Source organism: Rhincodon typus, chromosome 1, assembly GCF_021869965.1.
Source record: "Rhincodon typus isolate 14 chromosome 1, sRhiTyp1.1, whole genome shotgun sequence".
Classification (NCBI taxonomy): domain Eukaryota; kingdom Metazoa; phylum Chordata; class Chondrichthyes; order Orectolobiformes; family Rhincodontidae; genus Rhincodon; species Rhincodon typus.
Window position 1 is genome coordinate 118,066,243 of NC_063332.1, and position 26,545 is coordinate 118,092,787.

The 26,545-nt window shown below is 40.1% G+C and overlaps 1 protein-coding gene across 1 annotated transcript in view; it reads left to right on the forward strand.

Annotated features, from left to right (window-relative positions):
- Positions 1 to 26,545, forward strand: part of LOC109936240 (protein ZGRF1) — a 446,880-nt gene that overhangs the window by 397,857 nt on the left and 22,478 nt on the right. The window contains exons 9-17 of the mRNA XM_048601379.1: positions 5,916 to 6,062; positions 8,422 to 8,536; positions 11,312 to 11,553; positions 12,173 to 12,332; positions 16,821 to 16,898; positions 20,817 to 20,958; positions 22,815 to 22,942; positions 23,435 to 23,558; positions 25,197 to 25,373. Coding sequence (XP_048457336.1) covers positions 5,916 to 6,062; positions 8,422 to 8,536; positions 11,312 to 11,553; positions 12,173 to 12,332; positions 16,821 to 16,898; positions 20,817 to 20,958; positions 22,815 to 22,942; positions 23,435 to 23,558; positions 25,197 to 25,373 — 1,313 coding nt within the window. The remainder of the gene's footprint in view (positions 1 to 5,915; positions 6,063 to 8,421; positions 8,537 to 11,311; positions 11,554 to 12,172; positions 12,333 to 16,820; positions 16,899 to 20,816; positions 20,959 to 22,814; positions 22,943 to 23,434; positions 23,559 to 25,196; positions 25,374 to 26,545) is intronic.

The window sequence follows — 26,545 nt, forward strand, 5'->3', positions numbered from 1 at the left end:
ATAATTTTGAACACCTCAATAAGGTCTCCTCTTAATCTTCTCTGCTCCAAAGAGAATAAGCCCAATTTCTGTAATCGTTCCTTGTATCTGAAATTCCTCATTTCTGATATCATTCTAGTAAACCTCCTTAGCACTTTCTTAAGGGGCTTTAACATTCTTTCTTGAATAAGGTACCCAGAATTGAATACACAACTCCAAATGTGGTCTGACCAATGATTTGTAGAGGGTAGTGTCACTCCTTGCTTTTATGCTCTGTGCCTCTCCTTATAAACTCAAGGATTCTGTAAGTCTTCTTAACAACTATTTCAATTTGCCTGATCACCTTTAGAGAATCATGTATGTGAGCCCCAATGTCCCTCTGCTCCTGTACTCCCCTCAAGTTTGTACCATTGAGTCTGTGTTGTCTCTCCATGTTTCTTCCACCAAAATGCATTACTTCACATTTTTCTGTATTCGAATTCATCTGCCACATGTCTGCCCATTTGACCAACTTGTCAATGTCCCTTTGAAGTTGCTTAATGTCAACCTCAATTCACTATTTTCCTTCACTTAGTATCATGCGTGAATTTAGAGATTTAGCCGTCAACATCCTCTCCAAATTGTTCATATAATTCAGAAAAGGCAAGGGTCCTAACACCACTCGCTGGTGAACACCACTTTCAACTTGTCTCCAATCTGAGTAATGCCCATCTATACCTACCCTATCTTTTATTCAAATTTTAATCCATTCTGCCAAGGACACATCAATCTCAAACAACTTCCCATGCCACCACCGCCGATGTCCTCCAAACTCTGGCCACATGAGTTTGTTGGCTCAGGAGTTGCTACTGTACCACACGGTCTCTGTTTGGGAACTGTGCTGGTCCAGGGTGGAGACTTGCAGCTACAGGCCCAATAGCCTTGCTTGTGTAGGACGAAAAGGTAACCAGGGTACTACCTGTCTCAATATAACCAAAACTGTGAAGAATATTTCTCATGGAGGAGGGGACTGTGCATGTCATGCTGTTCAAATGCTTGCATTCTGGCCTCACTGTATCTCCTGTTTAATTCAAAAAACTAGACACAGGTTTTGGCTAAGTTACCCAGCATTCCTAGAATACAAATGGTGGAAAGCATATGTTAGCCCAAACCGGGATTTTGTCCAGATCTTTCTCCATATGTGCAAAGTTTGCTTTAGTCTAAGGATTAGCAAACGGTCCGATATCTGATCTTAAAATGGAGGGAAAGTCATTGATGAAATAGTTAAAGATCAAAAGTAGTAATCTCTGGTTTCCTTCTGGTCCCAAGTTCTAATGTGGAAAGGAATATAAGAATAGGGGAGGTAAATCAATGGCTGAAGAGGTGGTGCAATGTGCAGGGATTCAGTTTCTTGGATCATTGGGATCTCTTCTGGGACAGAAAAGACCTGTTCAAAAATGACAGGTTTCACCTGAATGGGAAAGGGACAAATATCCTTTTTTTTTGGGGGCGGTTCGGGGTCGGGCAGGGGGAGGAGAAGGACATTTGCTTGTTCTATTTCGGGAGCCTGTGAACTTTTGGGGAGTGGGGTGTGGGATGAGGATGGGAAATGGGGGCTTCCTAAGTAACTGAAAATAAAAAGAAAGTTGAGGATGGTTCTGAATCTTAAAGGAACAAGTTAACTAGAAAGGGCAGACAAGAGCAAGTCAAAGAGTGAAGTAACTCTGAAGAATTAAACTGCATTTATTTCAATGCAAGAGGTCTTACCGGTAAGGCTGATGAATTCAGGGTATGTATGGGAACGTGCATGGAACTGTTGGAGGAAACTGGACCACCCGGAGGAAACCCACACAGACACAGGGACAACACGCAAACTCCACACAGACAGCCTCCTTCAACTGGAATCGAATCGAGTCCCTGGTGCTGTGAGGCAGCAGTGCTAACCACTGAGCCACCATGCCACCTCCACTTTAAAGATAAAGTATTTTATTTTGAGATATAAAAAAGGATTGGAATGGCTGGGACTTTTTTTCACTGGAGCATAGGAGTTTTAGGAGTAAACTTTTTGAGGTTTGTATAATCATGAAGGGCATAAGTAAAGTGAATGACAAGGGTCTTTTCTCTGGGATGAGGGAGTTCAAATTTGGGTATATTTTTCAATGTAAGACAGATTTTAAGGGTATGAAACAAGAACTTTCAAAATTTGATTGGAGTAGACTGTTTATAGGTAAACAGATGACTGACAAGTGGGAGGCCTTCAAAAGTGTGATATTGAGAGTTCAGAGGCATTATGTTCCTGTTAGAGTGAAAGGCAAGGCTGGGAAGATGAGAGAACAATGGATGAATAAAGATATTGAGGTTCTAGTCAAGAAAAAATAATCATAAAAATAGACAACTGGGATCAACTGAATCTCTAGAAGAGTATAAAGAGTATAGGGACATTCTTACAAAGGAAATCAGGAAGGCAAAGAGGGGAAATGAGATAGCCCTGGCAGATAAGGTTAAAGATAATCCAAAAAGATTCTACAAATACATTAAGAGCCGAAGAGCAACTAGAGAGAGAGTTGGACCCCTTTGAGATCAACAAGGTCATCTCTGTGTTGAATCTTGGGAGATGGGAGAGGTACTAAATGAATATTTGTGTCAGTTTTTACTGTTAAGAAAGGAATGGAGGCTAGAGAACTCAGGGAAATAAATATTGATGTTTTGAAAATAGTTCACATGACAGAAGAACAAATACTTTTGGAATACTGCACTCAATTCTGGTCTCCCTGCTATAGGAAGGATGTTGCGAAACTTGAAAGGGTTCAGAAAAGATGTCCAAGGATGTTGCCAGGGTTGGAGGGTTTGAACCTTAGGGAGAGGCTGAATAGGCTGGGGCTATTTTCCCTGGAGCGTTGGAGGCTGAGGGATGACATTATAGAAGTTTATAAAATCATGAGTATGGATAGGGTGAATAGCCAAGGTCTTTTCCTCAGGGTGAGGAGTCCAAAACTAGAGGGCACAGGTTTAAGGTGAAAAGAGAAATATTTAAAAGGGACCTAAGAGGCAACATTTTCATGCAGAGGCTGGTTGCATGTATGGAATGAGCTGCCAGAAGAAGTGGTGAAGGCTGGTACAATTACAACATTTTAAAGGCATCTGGATGGGGACATGAATAGGAAGGGTTTAGAGGGATATGGTCAAATGCTGGCAGATGGGACTAGATTAGTTTAGGATATCTGGTCGGCATGGATTCGTTGGACCAAGGGGTCTGTTTCCATGCTGTACAGCTTTATGACTATGACTTGAGGTCTTAGAAAGCATAAAGGTCGATAAATCTGCAGGATCTGATCAAGTGTATCCCAGGATATTGCGGGAAGTTAGGAAGGAAATTGTGGGCCCCTAGCGGAAATACTTGTATCATCTATAAACAAAGGTGAAATACCGGATGACTGGAGGGTGTCTGATGTTGTGCCATTGTTTAAGAAAGGCTGTAAGCCTGGGAACTGTAGATCTGTGAGTCTTTGACATCAGTAGTGGGTATGTTACTGGAGATGATTCTGAAAGTTAGGATTTCTTGCATTTGAGAGGCAAGGATTGATTAGGGATAGTCAGCATGGCTTTGTGTGAGGAAAACTGTGTCTCACAAACTTGATTGAGTTTTTAAATGAAGTGATGACAAAGATTGATGAGGGCAGAGCATTTGACGTTGTTTACTTGGACTTTAGTAAAGCCTTCGACAAAGTTCCGTATATTAGACTAATTTGTAAAGTTAGATCACATGGAATTCAGGTGAGCTTCCCAATAGGATACAAAATTAGCTTTATGGTAGGCACACAATGGTGTTGGAGGGTTGTTCTTTGGACTGAAGGCCTGTGACCGGCCGTGTTTCATAGGGATTGGTACTGGGTCCACTTTTGTTTGTCATTTATATAAATGATTTCGATGGAGGCATGGTTAGTAAGCTTGCAGATGATACCAAAATTGGTGGTACAGTGGACAGTGAAGAATGTTAACTAAGATTACAAAGAGATCATGATCGATTGGGTCAATAGGCTGAGGAGTGGCTGATGGAATTTAATTTGGATAAATGTGAGGTATAGCATTTTGGTAATATAAACAAATACAGGATTTATGCAATTAATGGGGGGGGCACTGGGTAGTATTGTAGAACAAAGAGACCTAGGAGTTCAGATACATAATACTTTGAAATTTGAATCACAGGTAGACCAGGTGGTTAAGAAGGCGTTTAGCAAGCTTACATTCATACTCAGACTTTTGAGTATTGAAGTTGGGGTGCCATGTTGAGGTTATACAGGACGTTGGTGAGGCCTCTCCTAGAGTACTGTGTGCAGTTCTGGTCATCCTGTTATAGGAAGGATATTATTGAGCTAGAGAAGATTCATAAAAGATTTACCAGGATGTTGCTGGGAATGGAGGGTTTGAGATATAAGAGTAGACTTGAAAGATGGGGGCTTTTTTCACTGGAACATAGAATGTTGAGGGGTGACCTTACAGAGGTTTATAAAATCATGAGGGCCATAGATAAGGTCAATGACAAAGGTCTTTTCCCTAGGGTGAGGGAGTTCAAAACAAGAGGGTACATTTTTAAGGTGAAAGGAGAAAGATTTAAAAAGGACTGGAGGAGCAACTTTTTTACCCTGAGAGTGGTTCATGTGTGGAATGAACTGTCAGAGAAGGTGGTGGATGCAGGTACAGTTGCAATGTTTAAAAGACATCTGGATAAGTTCATGAAAAGGAAAGGTTTGGAGGGATATGGGCCAAGCACACGCAGGTTGGATTGTTTAATTTGGGAACGTGGTTCGTGTGGACTAGTTAGACCTAAGGGTCTGTTTCCATGCTGTATGACTCTATGGTTAGGACTAGGGCACTGGCATGAGGAACTACTTCAGCGATGTTCTGGGCCTGAGATGATTGGCTTCTGACAACCACTGTCACTGGACAGTCACCTCTCACACATACCCCTGCTGATCGTCATTGATTCAGTTTTTCTAAGCTTCTTTGGTGAGGTAAAATGCTGCATTGATGTGAAAAGGAATCACTCTCCCTCATCTTTGCAGTTAACACTCTCGGTCCATGTTTGGGACAAGGTGTAATAAGGTTTGGAGCTGAATGGTCAATGTGGAGAAAGTAGATTTACACTCATCTGAGTGATGAGTGAATGCAGCTTGACATCAACACAGCTGATTCCTTCCATTACTTTGCTAATGATTGAAAGTCAGCAAATAGGATGGTAAGATATAAGGTTTCTGCTTTTTGTGGACAGGGTATATCTGGGCAATGTTTCACATTGTCAATTAGATGCCAATGTTATAAGCCCCCCTGGAATGGCATGGCTATGGCTGTTATTTGAAAGTATCAGTAGCTGTGCAATGCTAGTGAAATGACTGAAGCTATTCTCATAAATGAAAACAGAAATTGAGGGATTACTTGGCATATTTGGCATCATCTGTGGAGCGAGAAATAGAGTTAACGTTTTGAGCCAAACATGACTGCTTTTCAGAGTTGGTTTGGATTGAAATGGAAGGTGATGGAGATACAGAAAAATGGAGTTGAGGATGATCGTACCAGGCACGATCTAAAATGAATGGTGCAACAGGGTTGATGGACAGAATGGCCTACCCCACTTCTGCTCCTGTGTCTCGTGGACAAAGCCGAAGAGACAAACAAATCCTGTTAAAGAGAACAGCAGAGCTCTTTTCATTGTCTAGTAATATCTTTAGACATAAAAGTCTGCAAAATAACAATGTCATTTACAAAAACAGAGCAAATAAAAATTCAAATTCAACTTTTCTTTTGAAGTTTTTTTTAAATGGAAGCTGTGCAGTTTAAATCCATCAAATCTCTATTAGTGTTTATTGTTGAAAATTTCAACAAGTTTTAAAACAACAAATTGGAATTTATGTCACCGACTGTCCTGTTCTTATGTTTCCTTTCTTGAAAAATTGTGACAGATGACCTCTGGGTTGTATCAAAAACGTTGATGTTTGATGCATTGGACACGTTCATCGCACGTAGTGTATTCTATGGACCATCCTCAACAAGTGAAGTCGAGCTTTTGCCACTGAAAGGTTATTCTCCTTCCAAGTGGCCTTCGGACAGTAAGTTCTTTGTTCTGTGTTCTGTTTCTCTCCTCTCCCAGCCTGTCACAAAGTTTTTTATGTCTAAGCACGAGGAGCAATTAAACTAGTTTGTAAATTTTACCTTCACTAAATGACAGCAAGAAGGTTCTGTTTTATGCTCAGGATGTAATCAGAACAATGTACTTTTGGTTCCCCTTTTTCCGCAGTTCTTCTGCTGGTATCTGTGGTGCCATATTTGTCATAGAATATTTTTCTGATTATGCAAGACCTTCTCTCTTTCTTCTTTCTCTGCTCCCACCGTACAGATTTTCACAGATACGTTTTATGTACTCCGTTCCATCTTAGGTCAGGGAAAGGGGATTAAGGGCTATGGGTTGTATCCACCTGTTGCTTGACCAATAAGGTATTTGCTACAAGTGAAGTGGACAAAGTATTGGGGAAGGTCCGAGAGTGGTAATTTTCCAAGGCTAATCCCTACCTTGTTGTCAATATGGAAAGTGAACGTACGGACATCAGATGAGGAAAAATGTCCAGCTGTATTTCCTCCCCACTGTAGCAAACACTCACTAGGAAACAAGTAAAGAATGGTCTATTGGTGGTGTAAGGCACCAGATAAGAGGGTAAAAATGAATGCTTGAGTCACCATGTGAAGGGCAAGATTTATCACTTCAAGCAATATTCAGTTCTCTCGCATTCATTTATTTGGCATTTGAACAGAATGAACTGAAAAAATTGGTATTGTCATTATTTCTAGCCTGAAACCCAACCCCAGCATGTTGAAAAATTGCCTACTTATTGATTAGGTGAAATGACTTGGAATTGAGATCTAGGAATGTCCACAATACCAATCTTTTGAGTCATTGAGTCTAACAAATTTGAGGCATGATCTCCCATGCACAAAGCCATGCTGACTACTCCTAATCAAACCCTGTCTTTCCAAACGCATATATATCTTATCTCTCAGAATCTTCTAAACTAACTTACCTACCACAGATGTTAAGCTTACTGATCTATAATTCCCAGGTTTTTCTTTGCAGCCCTTCTTGAATAAGGGTACAACGTTCACTACCCTCCAGTCTTCAGGGACCTCACCTGTGGGTAATGATGATGCAATTTCCTGCATTTTGATCATGCTTTAACTTATTAAACTTACTTTACTCAACGGTAATGGATATTGCATCAAATGTTTTGAACCAAAGATGGTTTCATTTTATGAACAGGACCAAAGGTGTATTATTCATTTTTGTTTTGCCAGAGAGACATTAATACAATCAATACATTAACAGACCAGCTTGGGACAAAGTAAATTAGTTGTAAAAAATAGCAAAAGGAAAACGTCAGCATACCTTGGTCACTGTTTCTTCAGAGATTTAACAAAGATAAGAGAAACCTAATACTCGATTGTAGTTAATTTCAGTATGTCGCTACTTGTGTACTTATAATTTGTGGCAGCATTCATAAGACCAAAAGGTGCAGCAGAAATAGGCCATTCATCCCATCAAGTCTTCTCCACCATTCACTGATATGACTGAACTGCTAATCCTCAACTCCACTTTGCTGCCTTTTCCCCAAAACCCTTGATTTCCTTACTGGTGAAACATCTGCCCACTTCAACCTTGAATGTATTAAATGACCCAGCCTCAAAGGTCCTGTGTGGTGAAGCATCCTGCAAGTTGCGTCCCCTTCTCATCTCTGTCTGAAAAGGGTAACCTTTAATTATGAGATTATTCCCCCTGGACCCAGACCCTAGCACGAGAGGAAACCGCCTTTCTGCACCTACTCATTCTTCTAAACGCCAAAGCCAGTCTGTCTTTATTTAGATAAGGGGCCCAAAATACTGATCACAGTATTCCAGTTGTGGTCTGTCTCAAGTATAGCCTTAGTAAAACCTCTCTACTTTGACACTCCATTCCGTACAGCAAGATGGCCTGCCCCCAGTCAGATCCCAGCTGACAACCATGACCTGCAACCTGTCTGCTCTAAAGAGGATGCCAGTGCAACAGCACTGAGAGCCTTTGGCTCTAGCTGAAGTGCCAAAGCACTAACTGGCATGACACAGCTTGGCAAGGCAAGTCCGGCCAAACCCCACATCTCTCGGGCTCCTATTATGTTCCACCCCATGTCTCAAAGCTGAAAAGCTAATTTTCTCATCAGTTGAACACCTTGTTTTGTTGGCTGTAAGCTTGTTTCACTGGGCCTTGCTGAATAGATTTGTTCTTTCGATGCATTACCAGATCCCTGGTTTTTGAGCCATCAAAAAAAAGGTATCATTAACTTTGTGTCTAGCCGCTATGATGTACAATCAGTGCATGTAAGTCATTGTAGTTATCTAGAAGTTGAAGATGACTAATTCCAGGAATTTCTTCTGTTCTCCCAGTGATTGTTCATGCTTTGTTTGTTGGTAATGCCAGCACTGAACTTAGCTGTCTAAGAAATCTGCAGGAACATGTTAACCCAGCTTCTCTTCCTCTGCTGCCACACTTGCTCAAAATGTAAGTCATTCAGTTTTGTATTCAATACAGAAATATCTTAACATTGATCATTATTACTCGTGCACTCACAATTAAGACTTTTTTTTTAAAAGATCTTTAATAATAGGTGGAGCTATAATTATAAAAGCTCTTCACTGAAAATGCTTATTTGTTTGCAATATGTAAATTTAAATTAGTTGCAGCTTTTTCTCTGATATCAGAAAATTGACACTCTACTTTCATATTTAAAATTTGTATTCTTTGTGAGTTTTTAGTACTTTTCCTTCAATTTTCTCCCATCTTACCTGAAGGAACTGAGATTGTTTTTATAATCAGTGGCTAGCCTCATGGCCATTCTTCAAGGTTGAGTGAAGGTGATGGGAATGGAGGTTTCAACCCAGCAGAGGAGTTGGGTCCTGAAAACCTACTCAAGTAGGAATAGAATTTCTGCAAGTATTTTCCTGATCCCCTGAAATAAATTTGAGTACCTGGCATTTCGTTCGAGTTTTCACCGTTCTTGTCCAAATATTAAAAACAGAAATTCAACCCGATCCTGTGTCAAACAGAATGCGTGTGTTTAACCAGTAGAGCTGCTAGTTTGTAATCTGAAGCACAAATTTGAGCTGCTTTTTTTTTAACCCTTCCTAATTGTGGGAGTCTGGTGTACAATTTCAACTGACACACTGGATTAAATCACTTAAGTTCTGAGGAAGGATCACCAGATCCGAAACGTTAACTCTGATTTCTCTTCACAGGTGCTGCCAGACCTGCTGAGCTTTTCCAGCAACTTCTGTTTTTGTTTCTGATTTACAGCACCCACAGTTCTTTCTGTTTTTAAATCATTTAATGGTCTACTGACTGTGGACTTGAGTTTACGTCAAATGAGAAACTTTCCTGGCATATGCAATATGTCTCAGCTACACACTGTGTGGTTTATTTTGTAACTGAGCCACTGTTACTGTTCTTATCCTATTCTTGGTAAATGATGCAGAACGGTGGCTCAATGGTTAGCACTGCTGCCTCACAGTGCCAGGACCTACGTTCGATTCCAGCCTTGGGTGACTGTCTATGTGAAGTTTGCATGTTCCCCCCTCTGTCTGTGTGGGTTTTTGCTGGGTGGTCCGGTTTTCTTCCACAGCACCAAAGATGTGCAGGTTGGGTAGATTGGCCATGCTAAAATTGTCCGTAGTGTCCAGGCGTGTTTAGGGGCTAGGTGGATTAGCTAAGGTAAATGCGGGGTTACAGAAATAGATGGGGGATGGGATGCTCCTTGGACGATTGATGTGGACCCGATGGGCTGAGTGGCCTCTTTCCGCACTGTAGGGATTCTGTGATTCTAATGACAGTCGTGTTTATGTTTGTGTAGAGTATGCTAGGGGCAGGAATTTTGTTTTGAGATCAGCATTTGAACGTCAACATCAAATCTAGGCCCTGACACCACCCTGTGTCAGAAATAGTCACTCAATGCCAAGGACAGACAGAGGGCACATTTGCCACTAAGTATGAACAACAGGTAGGCTGTGGAAGTGGGGGGACTCAATAGGAGACCCTGAAACTGATGTAGGAAAGAGAGAGAGAGGGGACATGTTAAAATGGAATTGCCCTCTCAGCACTCTCAAAGTTTTAAAAAGATTTTTAAAAAATGTCCACAATTGCTAAGCTGCTGGTGTGGAGAGGGCTTCCCTTGGTGTGCTCATTGTTTGACATCGGTATTGGAAATGTGGGAAATGCTTAAATGTTTCAGCAGCGCTTGCCCCTGTCTGCTGCTGGCGGAAATCTCCTTTCACCAGCAGTGCAGAGTACCAGCCCGCCAACTGGAAAATTCAAGTCCATGTGTAAGAGGGTCATTAATATACCCCTTATGGTATGTAATTGTTTCACCCCGATACCATTGTGTGATAATGACCCGGAGGCCAGACTGTGCCAGAAAACAGCACTCTGATCTGCAGCAGGAAATTCTGGGTTCACTTGTCTCCAGTCCTGTCTCCACCAGCAACTGCAAGTTCAGCTTGAGTACTAGGCATGAAAAACTCATTTCATTCAGTGCTTCCATAAAGAGCAATTTGTATTGGCTTTTGCTAAAAACAAACCAGATTTGTTTCATAAATAAATAGCTATAATTGAAGCAAGATGATAAGGAAAAGTATTAACAGAATCCAGTTATTCAACTCTGGTTTCACAAACACCTGCATTTTGTGTTGGACACCTACATTACTTACTTTAGTTTCTTTGTCAGTTAGACAAACACACATATTTGTCAAAGGGAAATTGGTCATATAACTGAAACACAAATTTCTGTAATGCGTTGGCTTTTCTTTTCATCAAGTGGAATATCAGAATGTTTTATGTTTTCTCCTCCTGTTTGCTTTCAGTATCATGGGCAATATTCTTGCGTGAAATGTGATACACTGGTATTTGACAAGTGGGCCACTTTCTGGGGAAACAAGAATGTACGCTAATCTTGATAGCATTTTTTTTCATTTTGTGCTGTGAATTTTGCATAATATCAATGGTATAAAGCAGGGAGAAATAATTAAAGAGCAAAGAGATTAGTTTCTGCCTTTTCATTGATCTATACACATGTACTATGCACATGATAGCCTATATATTTTGCTGCTTAACAAATTGAAAGTAAATAACGGTTACTTGTATTCTATGTTTTTATTCAGCATTACTGGTGTTAAAAAGTGACAAGTTTAGTTTTCTTGTTACATTTTATAAAGCTATGCTTCTATATTGTTATTTAAAATGTCATATGATCCTTTAAAAAAACGAATGTTTTGTTTCAATCCATAGGCCTTGTTATGATGAAGCAATAGTCAAGTCTGGAAGAGGAAGATTTATTTCACCTGCGTTAAAAATGCCCGTGGTAATGACTGGATTGTTGTGCAAAGAACGGACAGTTGCATTGGCAACAGAAATGATGCGGAAGTTTCACCTGAATACAGATCAGGCAGCTGCATTCAGACAAGTAGCTATAATGATGGCCAAGGGCGAGAGCCCCCAAGATCTCATTCTGTCAGTCACTGTTATCCATGGTAAAAACAATTAAATGCTCCTTGGATTTTGTTATTGACATGTTTTTTTTTGTTTTGTCTTTCTCCATCACAACTTCTAAACTTTTATATTCCATTATCTCCTTTCTGTGGTATTTGGACCATTTTGAAAGACTATCCAGCTCAGCCGGCACATTTATATTTCTTGAATTAATTTCTGGGCAATTCTAATAGCACTGCACTGTTCATTAGACTTGCCCCTGCAGTTTCAATTTGCGTGAGTCTTTGCACTACAAATTACTGTTAGTGTGAGACTAAAACAGTGCAGCATCCTCTGCAGAGTCAAAGGGGTAGCAACTATGTGTCTCCTTAACCAGTCTGATTACAAAATTGTTAATGTGCAGAGCTACCTGAAAAGCAAATGCCAGAACAGTGAAATCATCTACAGAAAGCAAAATAAAATGTTGGAAAGAAAGATTGAATTAAGATGAAAAGAAAATGTTCTTCCTAAACAAAAACAATTTAAAAGAAAAAAATACACCCCCAATTAAAATTTGAGGGAATGAGAACCCACTGCTAGAGAGATGGTTTGGTTAAGATTTTCCAAAACAAACTGGATATCTTTCTTTACTGTGTCGTATTTTGTTACATTTCTATTCAGGGGTCTATGGAGCTGGAAAGAGCTATCTGTTGGCTGTTTTGATTTTATTTCTTGTTCAACTTTTTGAAGATAGTGAAGCAACTGAGGGTCCTAGGCAGGTCCCATGGAAACTTCTCATCTCTGCCTCTACTAACGTTGCGGTCGACAGAGTACTGCTTGGGTGAGTGAAATTGCAGCATGACAAACTAAATGCGGAGTTTGTTCTTTTTCAGTTATTTAATTTGATTTTTCATCAGTGCTTTTCCAACTGCCTCCTGCTGCAAAAGTCAGCGTTGTGTTCAGAAGAGCTTGCAGATCTCATGTTCTCAAGCTGACCTGCAAGTTTGCTAATCTCAGCCAAACTGGCAGTGATATTAATTCTAAAATAAGAAGGAAGAAAAATCGCCCTCTGGGTTTGTTGCAGTTAGAATTAAACAACCTCCTTGTTCGAAGTGTATAAATGCAAATGTAAGAACTATTCGCAAGAGTGGGCCATATAACCCGTTAAGCCTGATTCTGCCATTCAGTATAGTCCTGCTGATCTTCTGTCTCAACGTGAGTTTTTAACGGAGTCCATATCCCTTGTGTTGAGGTACGTGTTTAAGTGGGTGTGGTTATGTTCTCTGGTTACATTATCAGAGGGGAAATGATGCAATGTATTAAGTGTTTCAAACTTAATCTCATGTGGCTAGGGTGAAGCAAGCAGATTAATGATGTATATTAAAATGTTTTCCAAATTTGTAATGCTGCTACCAACTCTGAACTCCTTAATAATTGAATCTATGTATTTGTTTGTAATCAAACCCTTATCTGCGGTGCTTTGACATTTAGTTGTTACTAAGCATAAAAACGTGAAAAGCACAACCTTGATTCCTTGAGATCAAATATCAATTTGTCTCAAACTTGAATATATTAAACCTTTTTGAAGTAGTCAATTTGCACGTAAACTAACTTGTTCCTTGTGTAAGTCAATGCAAGTCTGTTTGAATATCAACATTTACAAGCGTAATGTCTCTTTAAAAATACTCTGCTTTTCTATTGTCATCAAAACAAATAACCTCACACTTCTCTAACTTATACTCCATTTACCTTCTTGTTACCCACTCACTTAACCCACAGCCTGTCTGCATCCTGCTCACAACTTACTTTTCTACCTAGCTCTGTTTCATCTGCAATCTTAGATGTGTCACTCTCTGTCTTTTTGTCTAAGTCATGAATAAAAATTTTAAGTAGCTAAGGCCCTGGCACTGATCTTTGCAGCACTTCACTGATCACAGCCTCTCAAACTGAGCATGGCTTATTGCTCCCTAGCCATTAACGTAACTTCTGTCCATGCTAATAAGTTATACTCAACTCCGTAAGGCCTTATCTTGCTTCTGAAACTTTTGTGGGGTATCGGATTGAATGTCTTATGGAAGTCTAACTGTGTTATATTGACCGGTTCACCTGTGAAAGTTAGGCAGGAAAGAGGCGAGTGACAATGTTAGACAGGGAAGTGACAAATGAACAAATTGGGTAGCGATGCGACAATACAAGAGACATCTGTCCTGTGGGTGAGGCAGCGAGCAGGTGGTAAATGAAAAGAATTTGGATTTTTTTTGGACAAAATTCAAGATTGATTTATCCATGGGATATATCGAAGAATTAAGCTCTTTTGCCGATTTCTACACAAGATCAGCTATTACCTGAGTGTATGCAGTAGTGAAAGATTGGTGACTACAAAATTAGAAGGAACCAAAGATTTAAGACCATCATGAGAAGAACAAGGGAAAACCAAATGAAATATTATCATACCAAGGGCAATGCAACATAAGTGGATGTACAGATAACAAGCACAACATATTTTCCAAAAAATAGATGAATATTTCAAAAGAACGCATCAGAAACAACAAGGAAAATACAAGGAAGAGGAGCTGGTGTAAGAAGTTGCAGGTGAAGATTTAGCATTGCCACAATGGGTCAAATGGCCTCCCTCTGAGTTTTACATTCGATGATCCAGTACTACCAGGAGCATTCCCTTGGAGTATCTACTTTTGGAGTTTTCTCTTTTTTTTTTCTCTGTTTCTGAGTAACATATGTCAGTTGTCACTGCTTTTCTGCTGCTAGTTCAGTAATATAGATAGCAATAATAGTTGAGACGTATTTCAGAGGCATATTTGATTGCAGTGAAGTGACTAATGAGTTAAATTATAGTGGTGTTGAGAATTATCTAGTTTATCAAAAGCAAGTTTGAAACCAAAAAAGGAGTTCAAAAAACAAAACGTTACAGGATTAAATGTTAAAATGGAAATGCGAGGATTCATCGGTTCAGCTGTAAAGGCAAACATTTTTATCTCTTTTCTTCTTTTCTTACTGCCAACTACACAAAACAATGTAATATTTTCACAAGTCATAAATAGATCTAATATTCATAAAGGCAGCCAAACTTATCACTTAAGAAAGAATAAGAGAAGTAAAAATAGAAAAACTGCAAATTCTGGAAATGTGAACTAAAGGCCAAAAGTGGTGATTGTACACAATCCATTTTTCAATCCCTGAAAAATAGACAAGTTTTGCATATAGATCTTTCACCAGATCTGACTGATAAGAGAACTCCTGTCAATTAATTTACAGCACAAGGTTATTTATTTTGTAAGTATTTTTGTGGACTAAAGGGAAACAATGTATAAAATAATTATATTAATTAAAAAGGTTAAAAAACAGAATTAATATTAAGTATTTAAATTTAATAATTAATGTTAAACATTCAAGTTTTGTAGGCCAAGAGATAGGTTTAGATGAAAAAGACTCTTGAATCCATTCTATCATTAATTTTAATCCATTTGGATCTTCTTTACTGTTTCATGGAATGTAGGCATCATTGGCTGGCATTTGTTACCTATCCCCAATTGCACTTGAACTGTGTCACTTGCTGTGGCATTTTAGAGAGAGGTTAAGAGTCAACCGCTGTCTATCAGTCGAGTCATGTGTAGACCAGACCAGGTAAGAATGGCAGATTTCCTTCCCCAAAGGCCATTAGTGAAGCAGTGTAGTTTTACTATAATAGATGATAATTTTATGGTTACTGTTACTGACACTAACATTCAATTCCAGATTTATTAACTGAATTTAAATTCTACTGGCTGTTTGGTGGGATTTAAATCCATGCCTCAGTGCATTAGCCTGTGTCTCTGGATTTCTAGTCCAGTAACATTTTTGTTGCACCACTGTCTCCCTTTAATAAATTAGTATCCACTGGTTCCTAATCCAAGGGGACAGAAACCCAACAGTATTACTAATTGGCTCAATATTGTGCATTCAGGTGATTATAGGACCAAGTTAGAGAAATTCTGCAGCATGTACCTCGCTGCCTAGAAGTGAGGTGGAAGTAGGTTCAATTGAATTGAACTGAACTGAATTAGGTTTATTGTCACATGAACTCACATGAGTACAGTGAAAAGTTTAGTAGTCGCAACTTATGGTGCCATCTTGGGTACAAAGGTACCTATGCACAGAATCTTGGTACAAAGAGAAAAATAAAGAAAACAAAGTTTAAAAAATTAAACACTACACTCCTCTTTACTAAAATGTAGAAAAACAAAGAAATATAGTTAACAGAGATAGCAAGGTGTAGAGCTGGATGAACACAGATTTCTGAAGAAGGGTCTAGGCCCGAAACGTCAGCCTTCCTGCTCCTCTGATGCTGCTTGGCCTGCTGTGTTCATCCAGCTCTACACCTTGCTGTCTCAGATTCTCCAGCATCTGCAGTTCCTACTATCTCTGAAACAAATATAGTTAACAGTTCAATACCACAGTCCATAACCACCTAACCATACTGGACTTGCACTGCTGAAAAGGCTTGACCTCCTGTGCTCCAGGTTCAACCTCACCCCCACTGCTGCCCTGGGCTGCCTGCTCTCACCACTTTCAGCCTGTTCTTGCTCCCACCACTGCCTCCTCAGGCTGGCTGTTCTCTCTCACTCTAGCCGCCCCAGGCTGCCTGCTCTCGGCCTCACCTCTGACTGCCTTGAGGCAGTCAAGACAGCATCTTGATTGTTTAAATGGAAATAATGTTTAGGATTATGGGGAAAAGGCAAGAGATGGGCACTGAGTCATAATGCTCATTCGGAGAGCAGAAGATGACACAAGGGAGCTAATGGCCTGCTTCGGCACCAGAATAATTCTGTGAATTCAAAAAGATTGCCCTTTAGATGAAGCGTGACTATCCTTAAAGTATATGGATTGAATGTTCAACTCTGCTGTCGGAGGGCCAGCTCTTTTTTTCGGTTAATGCTGACTCTACTGACTGTTTGACATTTCATTTTAGAAAAATGAAAATAAATTTGATAATTATTTTAGGGTGATTGTGCTTGAGTGTTGACCTCTTTACATTTGGTGATCTTTCTGCACAAAAATGAAGGAAAACCTACCTGCAGGTGCGAAGCACATGTGCGAATCCAAAGATGGGTGCATTCAAAGATGCAGTCTTGTTTTTAGTCCACAAAATTTGGACAGTGTACTGTACTGAAGTTTATTGTAGGTATAGAATTTTGCATTCTTTTTTAAGGTGGTGCACTAATCCAGTTAAAAGAATTTGCAGAATTGTACAAAAGTGGCTTTATTTCTCTTTCAATAAACAATTGGTTTTATATTATGAAGTAAATTGATGTGGTTTCTTTCTTTTACTTAGGCTTCTTGAGCTAGGATTTGATAGATTTATCAGAGTCGGAAGCATTCGGAAGATTGCCAAACCGATTTTACCATATAGGTAAACACAATTTCTATATCCTATTTTAGACGTGAATGAAGCTGTAATACAGTAGAGTGTTTGTTTGTGTTGTAGATCGGGAATACATTGCAATGATGGCAGACAGATATTTGACTGTTCTGACAGTCAGTAGCATTGAACTGAATTGAATTGAATCGTTCATTGTCATATGTATTCAATGTAAAAATACAGTGAAAAGTGTGTACCTTCGCCGTACATACATTGCGCCATTCACATTAACTTCGAATAAGATAAGGAAGAAAAGGTAACTTGAGAGAGTCCAATTTTCCTTTCCACTGCTGCAGTCCCTCTCCGAGCTTTCCAGCCCTCACCATGCTTCCACCCAGAATCCCACTCCGGGCTTTCCAGCCCTCGCCATGCTTGCGCCAGAATCCTACTCCAGGTTTTCCAGCCCTTGTTATGCTTCTGCCAGAATCTCTCTCTGGGCTTTCCAGCCCTCGCCATGCCTCCGCCAGTTTCCCGTTCTGGGATTTCCAGCCCACACAATGCTTCCGCCAGAGTCCTGCTTTCCAGCCTTCTCAATGCCGCTGCCTCACCGGCCTGATCTCACCGCTGCTGCCTCTCTGGCCCGCTGTCGCCGGCCTACTCTTGATCCGCCGCCGTCGCTCCGGCCCACGCTTGATCTGCCGTCGCTGCATGACACAACCCGTGTGTTCAGCTCCCGCCACGTGGTTCCCGGTCGCGACCGGCCTCTTTCTGACTCCTCAGGTACGTAGTTAAAAGGGTTGAGAGGGGTGGATAGAATTACTGCAGGGGGAGAGAGAAGAAGGGAGAAAAAAAGAAAGAAACAAAACTGGATAGCAGAATGGAGATCCGAACGAAGCAACTTACTCTGCTGCCATTTTGTTGGAAGAAGGCAAGAGAGAACTCCTGTTAGTGATCTGATTGAATGTAGTATTATAACTGAAGTTGGAAAGATGCATCAATTTTCTTCCAATCTCCATTCCTCCACGGGTCATAACACATTTAAAACTTATACAGGGTGATAATACGTGCAATTATTTAGGTTTTAGATTGTATTTGGATTAGTCTTAGAAAATATTCAGCTAGATTTCTTTTGTCAATAGAGAATAATAAGTTTATTGCAAATAAAACTTAATCAAGTAGGCAAAGATTATTGACAAAAACGGTATAGACAGCGCGAAGAAAGATAACGCTTGTACTCTAACATCTCAAACTTGAGGCAAATACGAGTTACACAAACGATGATCGAACGCGCCACACAAATTCAGTCAACCTTACTCCATGGATTTCTGTGCAGTTATAGAACCATAGAGATATACAGCAAGGAAACAGATCCTTTCGGTCCAAATCATCCATGCTGACCAGATGTGCTAAATTAATTTAATTCCGTTTGCCAGCACTTGGCCCATATCTCTCTAAACCCTTCCTACTCATGTACCCATGACTTTTAAATGTAATTGGACCAGCCTCCACCACTTCCTCTGGCAGCTCATACCATTCATGCACCACCTCTTGTGTGAAAAAGTTGCCCCTTAGGTCTCTCTTAAATCTTACCCCCTCCCACCTTAAACCTATGCCGTCTAGTTTTGGACTTCCCGACCATGGGGTAAAGGACCTTGGCTATTCACCCTATCCATGCCCTCATGATTCTATAAATTCATCTCTCAGCTTCTGATGCTCCAGGGAAAACAGTCCCAGCCTATTCAACCTCTCCCTATAGCTCAAACTCTCCAACCCTGGCAACATTCTTGTAAATCTTTTCTGAACCCTTTCAAGTTTCATAATATCTTTCCTATAGCAGGAAAACCAGAATTGAATGCAGTATTCCAAAAGTGGCCTCACCAATGTCCTTTATAGCCACACATGGCCTCCCAACTCCTTTACTCAATTAACTGACCAATAAGGGCAAGCATACGAAATGCCTTCTTCACTATCCTATCTACTTGCGACTCCACTTTCAAGGAATTATGAACCTACACTCCAAGGTCTCTTTGTTCAGTCATAGTCCCAGGACCTTACCATTAAGTGTATAAGTCCTGCCCTGATTTGCCTTTCCAAAATGCAGCACCTGACACTTATCTAAATTAAACTCCAGTTCTCTGGGTTATTAAATCTCATTAAAGCTTCTCCAGATTTTGAGTCTTCACTTTCCACAACCTGACCTTGAAACTCCCTTAACAGCCTGTTTTCTTAACTCTTAAATTCCTGGGGAGGACAAAGATACTGTAAAACTCTCTTGAAACACAGCAGCGTTGATCTTACTGTCTGAGAGGAACTTGCTGCCATTTGTTCAAAAAGACAAAAAAAATCAATGAAACTGTCTCACATTTTGAAGACATCACTTCTTACAAGGCAAAGCAGTGACAGAGTAGGAAAGAAATAGAAACAAGTCCTGAACTCTGGATCCTGTTGCCTCTTCGGGCATCCTACCATGTGTCAAAGATCTTTTGTTTGAGAATCAGCCTGTCCAGTCACGTGGAAAACCAAAGGAGAAACCTACAACCCTGAGTAGATAGTAGGGACAATGATCAATATCCTGTCAGGTTATGGGTGTGTGTGTGAGTGAGTAAGTAAATAAAAACCTCTATTGAATGTCTAAGCTCCTTAGTGCCCCCCAACAGCTTTTCCACCATGTATAAAACATAAGTCAGGGCAATGATGGAATACTCTCCACTTGTTGATATTAATACAGTTCCAATAACTTCATCTAGGAAAATGCAAAACACTTGATCAGTACCAAATCCATCACTGTAAACATTCACTCCCTCCACCACTGGCACTTCACAGTGCAGTGTGTACCGTCTATAAGGTGGATTACAGCAATTGCCTAGGCTTCTTTTGACAGCATCTTCCAAACCCACAATGACACGAAGGAAAGACAAAGGGCAGCACTCACATGGAAACGCCACAACTTGCAAAGTGCATGCTATTGCAATGTATTATGGCATTCCAATTCCTTCATTGTCACTGGGTCGAAAAACCTGAAATAGCCTTCCTGTTAGCATTATGAAAATAACTTTAACATCAAGACTGCAGCTAACATCTTCTCGAGAACATTTAAGGATTAACATTGCATGCTGTCATTGTCAGCTCACCCACAATACATGAATCCTTTCTCCTTTCTCTCTCTCACTTGCGTGTACACACACACGCTCCTCCTCCCCCACAACCACTCCCCCAACTCTGGATCTGTCTTGCTGTCAGAGATCAATTAGGGCTATTTCTTGTACATAATACTTATTATTACAATAGCTAACAGAGATATTAGCACAGTCGCATCATAGAAGTACTTAGTAATTGATTTGACCAGCTTTTAGAAGATTAAATACTTTTTTTTAGAAAAACAATCATTTAGTTTGCTTTTCTCTTTCTGGAATGTACTTTCTGTTGTTGGGAGTTGCTGAAGATTACACCCAAGCTCCGGTCAGTATCATGCCCAGTTAGCCATAATATTGAGTGTTAAGTGTGAGTGCATTTTTCATTTTCCTTTTTAAGGGGAGGTGATGGCCTAGTGGTATTATCGCTAGCCTATTTATCCATAGACTGAGGTAATGTTCAGGGGACCTGGGTTTGAATCTCATCTTACGATATAGTGGAATTTCGAATTGAATTTAAAAAACAAATCTGGAAGTAAGAGTCTAATGTTGACCATGATTGTTATAAAAATCCATCTAGTTCACTAATGTCCATTAGGGATGATTTCCTTACCTGGTCTGGTCTGACTCCAGACCCACAGCAATGCGGTCTATCTGGGCAATTAGAGATGTGCAATAAATACAGGCCATGCCAGTGACACCCACATCTTGTGAATGAATAAAAGAAAAATCACTCCCTGTGTGAGCTGAGTCATTTCTGTTCAGTGAGATCAATATTGGAAAATCTTTGCTATTATAGATTTAGTTTTATGGAATTATTTTGTTTTTGTTTTATTAGTTTACATGCAGGTAGTGACAATGAAGAACTAAGAGAGCTGCAAGCACTTATGAAAGAAGACCTAACTCTTGTTGAAAAGATGCACGTGAGAAAAAGTGTTGAGCAACACAAATTGGGCAGGAACAGAGCTGTGCTGAAGGAGGTGAGAATTATGTTTTAGCAAGTGACATATATTGAAATAAAATTCTTTCAGCAGTACAGGCCTTCGTAAATGTGGTACAATGTGTTTTGTTTGCTAAACGCACATGGAATTAAGCTTTCTCTAACCTGGCTTTATGGATTATTTTTGCTGATGCACTATACGAGAATATTTTCACAAAACATCAAATTTGTACATAAAGATACTTCTAATTTGACCTGTAATGTCAGTTGAAGTGAGAGGTGAATATAGTGAATATGTAAGTAGTACAATTAATGATAAGTTGTTACTCCAAGATCACTTGTGTGATTTGAATTTTTATTTTGTATGTGATGAAACAAAGACTTTACATTTATGTTGTACCTGTCAAAACCCCAGAATGACCCACAGTACTTCCTAGTCAAATAAAGTACTTTCATTGCAATATTGGGCAACATGACCATTATTTGCAGACCAAGGTCCTACAAACAGTGATGAGATAAATAGCTTGTTAATCTGTTTCAGTAATGCTGAATGAGGGATAAATGTTGGCCAAGACATGGGAGAACATGTCTGCTCTTTTGTTTGAATATGATTATGGTGGGTATGTGGTGTTTTTTTTTCCTGGTGCTGCATGTGTGTTAATTTGTGCATGTTTAAGAGATGGGCTGGTTTCTTCATGTCTATTGGACATTTCAGCAGGAAGCACTTAAATTAACTGAGTGGCTAGCTCAGCAATTTCTCACCTACTCCCAAGCTCACCTCCTGGAGGGTGGGCACCAAAATGGACAAGCTACCCACCACATGTAAGTAAACAACTAAAGGTCAGCCAGATTTGTTGGTAAGCTTATTGACATAGATAATATGCTGCTTATACCACAATCTGTTTGCTATGTGCAGGCGGACAGGAGTGGGCAGACCATTTTTTATACCCTATGTGAAAAGAGGGACGGAAGAAAGGGAGGCCACTTAATTCAGAGGGGCACTGGACACAGCAGGGGCACCCCCTCCCCAGATGTCACTCACCCCTACAAATTGCCCACCGAAACCTGGCTACTAGCAACAGACATATGTGCAGACACCATTGGTGCTACTTCTCAGGCAAAATGACATTTCTTGAGCCCAAAGTAAACAGGTAGAGACAGGGCCAAATTTTGCAGCTAGTATGTCTTATCAAGGTCTTTTACTAACTAAGTTCAAACCTACCCTAACTCTACACCCCACATTATTTTACCAGCGCAGACAATGGAACAATGATAGAAGCAACAGTTCTTGCTGTTTTTTTTTCTCCAGAGGCAGGAGGGCAAATGGGTAGTTCATCTGCTGCTGTCTCTGAGATCAGCTAACTTGGTCCAGATCAGATATCAAACCAGCTACAGAAATCAAAATACTGCATATGCTGGAAATTTGGAATGAAAGCAGAAAATGATAGGGCTGATGAACAACCTATTTTTTTCCTTGGTACTGGGCCAACCAATGCTGTTACACATCAGCCCATCAGGAAGCCAATGTGCTCTGTTTCCATTTTCTCTTTTACCATTAACAGTGTCTGTTTTTAAAGTATATCTTAGGAAATTGAACTTTCAGAAATTAGCACTTAATAAGAGGGCAATTAAAATACATCAAAAGATTAGAACAGGACCAAACAGAAGTAACCCCAAACTATTGTTTGGACTTCCTTCCGTCTCTATGATTGAGTCTGTGGTAATGGGAAATGTTTAGCATTTTGCTTTAGGCAGGTGGCTATCTGAGATGGAGGGACAGTGTAAGTACTGGGGATTGTTTTACTTACTTGAATTGTTCATATTGCAAAAGCTTTACACACACAACTCTATGATTGTTTCTCTTTATTTACGTTTTTGGTTTCTCTCTTTGTGTAGGTGCGAGTGGTAGGAGCCACTTGTGCAGCATGTCCTTTTCAGTGTATGAACAACCTGAGCTTTCCATTGGTGTTACTGGATGAGTGCAGTCAGATCACAGAACCAGTTTCTCTCCTTCCTATTGCAAGGTATTGCTGATCTATAGACAGCTCATTGATTTGATTTAAATAGCCACACCACCCATCACAAATCCAATGTGGTGTTTGTCTCTCTGACAATTGTGTAAATTCAGAGTGACACAGTGTCTCCCATAACTAAAAAGAAGCAACACGCCTTGCAGGATATACATACTTTGTAGCTTAGTAATCCACAGATGTTCCTGTTTCTGTAGATCTAACCTTTTAGAAAAATATGATTTGAATTGGAACAGTATTTGGAAGTTTGAACCTGATGTGTGGTCCATTGACAATTCTTAAAAGTGACAAGAGAAAGTATCCCACTGCACACTTACTGCAATGTAATTAAAACTTAAGTAGCCACAGGCTTTATCCTAGTCTGTGCACAGTTGGCTGATCTCAGATAACAATAAGTAGGCCTATGGCTGTGTTAGACAGAGAGAGGAGAAGTATATTAATACTGTAAGTAACTTTGAACAGTCAAAACTGGGTTTTTCATTTCAGGTTTGGATGTGAAAAGTTGATCCTTGTTGGCGACCCCAAGCAATTGCCACCTACAATTCAAGGCTCTGAAAGTGCTCATGAAGCTGGCCTAGAACAAACTCTCTTTGACAGAATGTGCCTGATGGTATAGTAGTTACCTTAATGAAATATTTGAAGGGAATAGCTGTGAACTATGGCTCTTCATGAGTTAAAAGGGAAGCAAAGCATATTTTACAGTAACTGTAATCTTTTAAACCTTAATGGACCCACTTCAAAAAAGTGTACATGAATAATTTCTATTGAAATCCTGTCTTGCCAATTCCAGCTCCCTTTTGTCATGACACTGGATTAGATAGCATCATTGTGGGTCTGAAAGCAAGCACAGAAAGTGCTGAGAATATAGCGAGACAGTCAGCAGGTATGAAGAGAACAGAAATGTCAGACTTTAAGACGTTATGAGAATGGCCTGCACCCAATTTTTCTGTTCTCACTATATATGCTGATTTGATATGCTTTGCATTTCCAGCACTTCTCTTTTTATTTCAGATTTCCAGCATCTGCACATGTTTGGTTTTTGCATAATAGTGATGCTGTTGCGTTTACCACTGCATCCGTGCGAAATCTGTGCAATAAGATCACCCTTCAGCAGCTCAGAGCTATGTAGCTGTACTTCCTACACACTGAACAAAATGCTACTGGCAAAGTTGCAGAGAATACTGTTTCATATTGGTCACTATGTTATTTATTTATTTGTTTCTGATTTACAGCATCGGCAGTTCTTTTGGTTTTTATTTGTTATTTATTTATATTGATTAGTATTCTAGATAAATTATTTCTGATCACTGTCACATTTGATCACTCAAGTAATTAAAGCCTTGCAAGTAATTGGTGTGCAAACTAAATTTTACAAAGAGCCTCTAGATATAATATGAATAAAGGCTGTGCAAGATGTAGTTCTACATTTAATTTTGAACATCACAGAAAAACTCGTTTGGAAACTACTGAACCACATAGTCAACCTAACACTGTAACATCAAATCTTGTGAATTGGTTATACCTGTGAAAGGTTTGTTTCGCACTTAAATCCACTATTCATGAAAAACTGCACAAATATTCAGTATTTTATAGTGTACTAGGTCACTGATCTGCATGTTCTGATAAATATATTCTGTAAGACCATTGTCCAGTGAATCAGGTTTAACCTTATGAGTAATTAGTAAACGATTTTATAGGAAATAGTATATTCATGCACTTAAAATATTAAATAACTTAACTCACTTTTACCAATAATGACCCATACATTTTCCCATCTGTACTATCTGTCTCAAGTGTCTTTGCAATGCCAACTTTGCATTATAAACTCACTCCCATTCAGATTCAGTTTTATCGATTCAGTCAGCCATCTGTGCCAACCGTCTCAGCTGTGGAATCTGTTAGCAACACCAGCTGCAACCAACATTGTATTAGTAGTATGTGCTAGTTGTGCCAAGTACACATTAAGCACAAAAAGAATATTTGAACTCTTGTTTAGAAAGTGGCCAGGTTCAGGGTTAATGATGTCCATGCTTTCCCTTACTTTGTTTGGTAAGTAGTTCTTTCTATCTCATTTAAAAGCAAAATCTCTTTGTTACCATTTCAACATCTAAAAAGAAATAGCATTACTCTCAGTATTGGTCACACAGATTTTTTTAAACTTTTGTTTGAAAGCAACTATGAACCATCCATGTGAATGATTTTGTTCAAATTGATAATCCTTCTGATTTTTTTTTTCCTTGTCCCTCAGGGCCATAATCCCATTATGCTAAGGACTCAGTACAGATGCCACCCTACTATAAGCGCTATAACAAATGAACTCTTCTACAATGGGAATCTTAAAGATGGACTTTCTGCTTCAAATCTAAACCCTCTGTTGGACTGGTTGCCTACTCTTTGCTTTTATAATGTTAAAGGACATGACCAGGTAAATATTCCACAAGACGAAGCAGCAACTTCAGTGGCTACACCTGCCCCTACACCTCCCCCCTCACCCCCATCCCAGGCCCCAAAAAGACTTTCCACATCAAGCAGATGTTCACCTGCACATCAGCTAATGTGGTATAGCATCTGCTGTTCCTGTTGTGGCCTCCTCTACATCGGGGAAACCAAGCGGAGGCTTGGGGACCGCTTTGCAGAACACCTACGCTCGGTTCGCACTAAACAACTGCACCTCCCAGTCGTGAACCATTTCAACTCCCCCTCCCATTCCTCAGACGACATGTCCATCCTGGGCCTCCTGCAGTGCCACAACGATGCTACCCGAAGGTTGCAGGAACAGCAACTCATATTCTGCTTGGGAACCCTGCAGCCCAATGGTATCAATGTGGATTTCACAAGCTTCAAAATCTCCCCTCCCCCTACCGCATCCCAAAACCAGCCCAGCTCATCCCTGCCTCCCTAACCTGTCCTTCCTCCCACCTATCCCCTCCTCCCACCTCAAGCCCCACCCCCATCTCCTACCTCCTAACCTCATCCCGCCCCCTTGACCTGTCCGTCCTCCCTGGACTGACCTATCTCCTCCCTACCTCCCCACCTACACTCACCTTTACTGGCTCCATCCCCGCCTCTTTGACCTGTCTGACTCCTCTCCACCTATCTTCTCCTTTATCCATCTTCTATCCGCCTCCCCTTCTCTCCCTATTTATTTCAGAACCCTCTTCCCCTCCCCCATTTCTGAAGAAGGGTCTAGGCCCGAAACGTCAGCCTTCCTGCTTGGCCTTCTGTGTTCATCCAGCTCTACACCTTGTTATCTCTAAAAGTTAGTGAATATTTTCCAATCACATGATGGACTATGTCACCACTAGTGGGCACTGTGGTAGTTCTGCTGATAGCCGTTACAGTGACAAATTAATGTGTGAACTTTGCTTCCAGAAATCTCCAACATCACATCTGTGGCTTTTGCTGCATAATGTTAAAAGTGGTTATTTGCTGCAGAAAATGTGATTTCTGAACTTTCCCCACTGCTGCTTCCATTCTGGAGTGGAATTATTAAGTTGCTTATTTTTTTTTCTTTACAGTGTCAGTCAGTATAGACAACTAAAAGTATTTATCAGCACATGTTTATTTATTTGGTTTTTTTTGGAAATAAATTTTTAT